Here is a 7,421-nt window from a genome sequence, read left to right as displayed (position 1 = left end):
ACACACACACACACACACACACACACACACATACATTAATTAATTCATTCATTCAAAAGAATGAACATTTTCTGAAATAATCTTTTTTTTAAGACAACACAAGAAACAACAGCCTACCAAAACAATTGAAAACAAAACACCAAAGATAAACAAAAACAAAGTAAAACAAACAAAGAAAAAACAAAAAAAACAAAAACAAAACAAATATAATATTCTTATAGACCAACATTTTATTGATGTCAGTCACAAATACAAAAATGAAGGAATGGGTCATTCAGTTGGTCAATCGATATACAATGTACCTGGATACCCGGAGGTGTCATCTCTGACTCAGAGGTTGACCTGTAACGACACTCCATCCTTCACAGTCGCGAGTTGTCGTTGCACATTCTGCCATATCTAGTCCAGTCCATGTTCGTATTATGTTGTCCATCCACGAATATTCTTTACCTTCCTCTGGCTCTCCTGCCCCACATCTTTTCTTCAAGCATCTCTACCACTATGGTCTTGTGTCGTTAAATGGCCACAGTATTGTATTTGTTTACATTATAGTTTATTGTTGTTGTTTTGTTTTTTTTTGGGGGGGGGTTTGTTGGTTGTTGTTTTGTTTTTGTAAAGTGTTTTACGGCGCTTGCAACTACATAAGGTCATATGAGCGCGCGGGACACTCCTAATATTTTCAGTAGGTAGGAAATTTTGAATTTTGCCCGGGTGGCGGCCGAAGCCGACTCTTATCGATTTTAGACCACCAAGGAATCTTAAACGTGCGCAACTTGCACACGGGACCTACGAGATTTTTCGCCCTTGTCTGAGAAGGCTTGGTGTAGATCTTTCCTACCAGAAGATCAGGGGTGTGGCAGAAAGACAGCAGTAAGGAGGAGCCAAGGAGTAGCAGTAGAAAGGCTGCAGAAAGAGTCAGGAGCCCAGAGGAGGGGGCAAAGGAGGTGAGGGGGTGGTGGCAGAAAGCAGACAACAGAGCATTGCTGGAGAGCAGGAAAGGAGGTGAAAGAAGACAATTTTAGAGAGAAAAAAATTTTCAGTTACTCCCCGGATTCGAACCCGGGACCTTTGAACTTTGAATGAGAGGCCAACACTTTAACCTCTAGGCCACGAGAGCCCCCACATTATAGTTTTTTCAGCTGGGTTTGTCTTGAGTGTCGACGAATCTGACACACCTCATTTTTTTGGGTCTTTTTTGTTTTTCAACTTATTCTGGTCCTTCAACAGTAGCAACACATCTCAAACGCATTACAATCAATAGGCCTATGACAATAGTTCGGTCAAAAATTCGTCACGCAACTTATTGTCAAAATACCTGCTCAACTATCGAACATAAACTCTCCAGCTTTTGCTCAGTGACTTGTATCGATTTGTCTTAATAGAACAATATTTTGTAAAGACCCGTAAGCTCTATTCAAGAAAATTCCTTAATAAATACTAATTTAAAAAATCCTAGTGGGTGGTTCCTACTGATTTTAAAAGGTTTACAGCTGGGACGATATCGCTTTTAAATGCAAGCCCGTCATTTTTTTCTAATCGCGAGATTGTCTTTATTGAACGCGTGTTTTGAGAACTTTTAGTGCAAAAAAGTGTTCACTATAAATTACAAATCAATAGGCCTATAATGATTATAAGCTTAACTAATACGAGCGATGATGTTCATCCGAGCGATCGCAACACATGCCGACATAACGGAAAATCGATAGACTATCAAAACACCTCAGACCCCCCCCCCCCCCAACACACACACACACACCACACACCACACACACACACACACACACACACACACACACACACACACACACACACACACACACACACCACCACCACCACCACCACCACCACCACCGCCACTCACGGTAACCCCGCACATGTAATGTCCAGATCAGATATAAATTAGGCCTGGAAATATTGACTAGTAGTCACAAGTGGTCAAACAAGTTCTCTCTCTCTCTCTCTCTCTCTCTCTCTCTCTCTCTCTCTCTCTCTCTCTCTCTCTCTCCACGCCCCCTGTCCAATTGCTGTCCCGCGTCAGACTGTGCAACCGAGCTCTCTTCCTCTCTTTCTCCCTGTCCCCCTCTCTCTCTCAACATCCACATAGCATTTGTCTATCGCTGATCACTCTATATCTCTCTGTCTTTGTCCCTCTCTCGCTTTGTCCCTCTCTCTCTCTCTCTCTCTCCCGGTACTCCATGTCCCAAATCGAAACACAATTGTCCAGCCTCGTCTCTCTCCGTCCCCTCGCCCCCCCCCCCCCCCCCTCTCTCTCTCCCTCCCAAACACTGGCCTGAGGCAGACACCATCGAACATAGGTGAGGCAACGTGGTGGAATCAGGCTCTCGTCAATTTTTGGGCATGTAGAGTTATTGGAATCCTCATACAGCTTGTTCATTTGTCTTTATTTGGATGAACAAAATATCCTTTGATCTTGAATACAACTCGAGATTTGCAAAAGAAGGAGGTGGGGGTCACCTGTTTTCAGAGGTAAAATTAGTGAGAAAATGGCAGCCAAAGATTAGTTATTTTCTTAGCTTAACAGTACGTGGTAACTGAAAATTTTCATTGTTTGTGCCTTTAATCAACGTACTTTTAGAATAATTCACACAAAAATGAGTTTTTTAATGGGAATGAAAGGAGTAGAGCCAAAAAACAAAAATTTGATAAAAATTCACAAACCTGTGGAAAATGCAAGTTCCTTCACTTTGATTAATTTGACGAGAGCCTGATTTCACCACGCTATATTTTATAGCCCTCCACTAACTCTTACTCATTGCTTGTCCGAGAAGCCATCGTGAGTCCTCTCGGGAATTTACAGCAGTGATTTCCCCTAGCCTACTGCCATTGTGTTCGGGCTGTCGTTTGCACCTCTCAGAAGGGCCTTCTAACTAAATTATGTGCTAACCATTGTTATTTCCCCTTGACTATTCCAGCTCAGCAAAATACGACAAACGTGTCAACAAAAGGTCGCTCACCATAATTTTAACGTACATGACGTAGGTCTTCTCGGTGGCAAATTTTAATTGGGCGCCATGAAAAATACCCTTTCTCTTGCGTTCGTAAAACAGTCGCCATTAAAAAAGAACTCCTTTTCTTTGTTATATTATTATTAGTCTCAGTAAAGAGAAGCACATCCATTCAATGACACAGTCATGTAGTTAGTGCGGAGAAAACCAAGACAAGGCAGACGACAGAAACACCAGAAGGCAAGAACAGAAGTAGGACCTTATACCAGTACCACCAGTGGTGTCCTCCAACAATCCGGCATCGTTCATGACTCCACTAGATCTACACGCAATAATTCCTGGAACCGTAGACGCAGACCATTTGTAAAGGTGAGTGTCTACAATAGAGAGACTAAAAAAAGTAGCCTACGATTGTTTTTATATTTTGTCTGAGGGCACAGTTTAGGCTTTATCATGTAGAGGTATCTTAAACATGCACTTGTATTAATTTCTCAAATATGATTATTTTATTTCATTTCATTTGTTCATTTAGACTCCACCTTTGATTTATTTAGTCATCTTCGGCACTTATATACATGACCTTATAGTGTTGCTAGTGCCATAAAACTCTTACTAAATCCTAAAAAGGCTGATAAAACGCATTACACAGTGTCATCATGATAAATATTAATAATAATATATTTAAAAACGCAAGGGGGTGGGGGGGGGGGGGCTGCGGAGCGGTCGTTTGTGCAGATGATTGGTGGCCGTTAGAGCAGGTTCGACTGTATTGGACAAGAAACATCTGAAAAATGTGGTCGCTTTTAAGCACAAGGGGGCTATCCCGAGAAACGTTGTTTTGAGAAAATCGAAGTTAAAGGCTAGAAAAATGTCGATTCCTTTTATTTCATTATTTTGACGAGCGCCTGATTTCACCAAATATTCTCATTTCAGAAATAATGCCGAGAATGTTGGTCAAAAGAAACCTGACGCACATCTTCCTACTGGCCTTGGCGTTCACAGATGCAGTCATCCTTGTTACAATCTACACAGCCAGCGGCTCAAAAACTAGTCAAAAAGAGCTCGAGAAAGACTCAAAAGACTCGAAAGACACGGATAATGCGATAGTGCGTCAGTCGTTTTCTTTACATACAGTTGAAACCCTCATGCGATACTGCTGGGATCGACAGAGATTTGAACAACAGCCCTCAAACTCAACACTGAGAAACGCTACGAATACTAACAGTTTCTTCTCGAGTTGCGTTTTGGATTCCCTGTCCTACTTAGAACTATCGGAAATGGACGATGATGAAATTCGGCTTCTGTATCCAACTTACGCAGAAGAGGAATACATTCACAACACAAACCAAAGCAGCGCTCAATCGAAAGCTAGTCTTACGTCATCAAATCTCTCTGACTTTCTCTCACAGCCAATAATCAACCCTCACGATAACGGATACACGTTGAACCTCGTGACGTTTTGCGCAGATTCTGACCCGGATGTTCTCGTGATAATTCCCTCAGCTCCCGGGAATTTCCAGCGTCGTCAAAAGACGAGACAGAGACTTGGGTCTACTAATAATGTGAGTCGCGACTCTGTCCAGGCGGAGACGGTTAGAGTCAAAAGCTTGTTTTTCCTCGGCATACCGAACGGAGATAATGCCACGAATGTACAGAATATGATTCTGGAGGAATTCTCCTTATACCAAGACATCGTCCAAGAAAATTTCTCGGACGTCTACTCAAATATTCGAATCAAGGCTGTTGGAATGCTCAAATGGGTGTCGGAATTCTGCCCGCAAGCCAAAATGGTCATCAGAAGTGATGATGACGTCACGATCAACAACATGACCGCGCTTCTGAACTCCGCACTAAACGCTTACACCAAGCAGGACAACTTTATCATCGGCGCCAAACTCTGGAGATGGCTTCCCAATCGGCACAAATGCTCCAAGTATTACGTATCCGAAAAGGAGTACCCAGATTTCACCTACCCTCCAGGATTTAGAGGAGGGCTGTTGGCGTACCCCATAAAAACCGCCAAACTTCTGTTCGAGGCTTCCCTTCGCGTGAAATCTCTGTGGCTGGACGACGTGTACATAACGGGTCTCTGCTCGTCTCACATCAACGCCACGCTTCTCGTGGATGAGAACTTCGCGTTCCGCCACAGACCGGAACAGTCAGAGAGGGTTATGTACAACAAATGTTTGAAGAAAGAGAAACAGAAAGCTCTGAGGACTTGGCCCCAGAAACCGCTGTCTTCCCGAGTTTCTGGCTTGTGTCGCCCGGCTTGGAGGAAGTGTGGACTCAGATGAACTGTCTGGACTGCATGTACATGTATGACTGGAATGCATGTAGGCTACGTATGACAGGAATGGTTGTAAGAATATATAATTTAGTTTCTTAAACTTTCTGGAATGTATAGGCCTACATGTGTATGACTGGAATGGTTGTACATGTATTAATATTGTAATATAATTTCGTTTTATGAACTTTCTGGAGTGTAAGTATGTATCTATGTATGACTGGAATGGTAGTATTAATTTAATATTGTTAAATCATAAATTAGTTTCCTGAACTTTCTGGAATGTATGTACATGTATCGGGTATGACTGGAGTGGTTGTATGTATCAATATTAAAACATGGATCACAATCTAATTTCCTGAAATTTCTGGATTGTGTGTATGAATGACTAGAATAATATATGTATGACTGGAATAATATATATATGACTGTAATGTAAGTACAGGGTGGTCCCAAAAAAACTTAACAACTTTTTTTTCTGAATATCTCGAGCAAAAAATTGTTCTAGGATGCTGTGATTTGGAAAAGACATAAAAGAAAAAAGCACCCAAAAACGCAAAGTTCACAAGTGTTTAAATAACAATAATATACATGTAGTATAGTACATAGAGCTGTCTGTCGAGCCGGGGTATGCGCTATACAAATGCTATGTATAATCAATTACAATTACATTATTATCATTTGGTGCTGGAAAATAGTAAGACAGACAGACAGACAGACAGACAGACAGACAGACAGACAGACAGACAGACAGACAGACAGACAGACAGACAGACAGAAACAACAGAGGGAAACTAAGGAAGTAGGACTTGCCAGTGGCACCCTCCAACCACCCGCTTGTGTTTCAGCGTTGCTATGAAACATTTACGCTTTGATCATTGTATAGTCTCTCGGGCTTCGTATCGAGTTTTGAGCTGACGACGGAGTGAGTTCTGTCCTATAAGCTCTGCTCCTACTCTTGACTCTGCGCGTCTATGAGTTCTGTCCTATACTCTCTTCTCCCACTCTTGACTCTGCGCGTCTATGAGTTCTGTCCTATACGCTCTCCTACTCTTGACTCTGCGCGTCTATGATTTCTGTCCTATACGCTCTCCTACTCTTGACTCTGCGCGTCTATGAGTTCAGTCCTGTACGCTCTCCTACTCTTGACTCTGCGCGTCTATGATTTCTGTCCTATACGCTCTCCTACTCTTGACTCTGCGCGTCTATGAGTTCAGTCCTGTACGCTCTCCTACTCTTGACTCTGCGCGTCTATGACTATGAGTTCTGTCCTATATGCTCTCCTACTCTTGACTCTGCGCGTCTATGAGCTCTGTCCTATACGCTCTCCTACTCTTGACTCTGCGCGTCTATGAGTTCTGTCCTATACTCTCTCCTACTCTTGACTCTGCGCGTCTATGAGCTCTGTCCTATACTCTCTCCTACTCTTGACTCTGCCCGTCTATGAGTTCTGTCCGAATGGATAGGTCTAGCAGTGTTCTAAAGTTTCCGGGGGAGGGGGGGGAGAGAGAGGGAGAGAGAAAGAGAGAGAGAGAGAGAGAGAGAGAGGAAAGTAACAGACAGACAGACAGAGCCACAAACGGGCAGACAGACAAACAGGTTCTAAGACTAAGCACCGAACTGTGAAAAAAAGAAGAAGATATATATTATTTTATATTCCATTATTATTCTAATCGAAACTGAAAAGCGGCCAAACCCTTCCTCCGGTACCCTGAGCTGCCCATGCATCATTCGGCCCCGGGCACATTATACTTTAGACATCGCGTTATCAACCATGGATCTCTCTCAATATTCATAAAAATCAGTTGGTTTCCAGTTTCCTGTCACTGATAAGGAGAGCCCATTGCTTGTTCGTTTATCATGTAAGACGTCTTCTCAAGAATTTTTTTTTTTTTTTGGGGGGGGGTTCTTTTTTTGGTCAGTGTTTTAGTTTTTTTTTTTGAAATCCATTAAAGTATTAGTGTTGCATGTTTGCATAGTGTGGCTTGCTTGTGCTAAGCGATTTTTAAAAATCAACGAGACACGTCATGTCATAAATTGAGTTAAACAAAATAGGTTACCATTAGATACAGATAATTAAAAAAAACATAATTTTATAGTTCTGTCTGTCTCTCTGTTTGTTTCTCTGTCTGTCTCTCTGTCTGTCTCTCTGTCTGTTTCTCTATCTGTCT

General features: G+C 42.2%; 1 protein-coding gene across 1 annotated transcript; it reads left to right on the top strand.

Annotated features, from left to right (window-relative positions):
* The first annotated feature begins 3,904 nt into the window (after positions 1-3,904).
* Positions 3,905-5,271, top strand: LOC101863282 (lactosylceramide 1,3-N-acetyl-beta-D-glucosaminyltransferase-like). Its single transcript, XM_005103242.3, has one exon. It carries the CDS (start codon positions 3,905-3,907, stop codon positions 5,258-5,260), a length of 1,356 nt encoding a protein of 451 aa, XP_005103299.1. The 3' UTR covers positions 5,261-5,271.
* Positions 5,272-7,421: the final 2,150 nt, after the last annotated feature.

This window comes from Aplysia californica, unplaced genomic scaffold (assembly GCF_000002075.1).
Source record: "Aplysia californica isolate F4 #8 unplaced genomic scaffold, AplCal3.0 scaffold00364, whole genome shotgun sequence".
Taxonomy (NCBI): domain Eukaryota; kingdom Metazoa; phylum Mollusca; class Gastropoda; order Aplysiida; family Aplysiidae; genus Aplysia; species Aplysia californica.
This window is presented reverse-complemented; position numbering and strand designations above follow the sequence as displayed.

Coding starts and splice junctions, on each gene's coding strand:
- LOC101863282 (XM_005103242.3), top strand. CDS start 3,905: ATGCCGAGAATGTTGGTCAAAAGAAACCTGACGCACATCTTCCTACTG.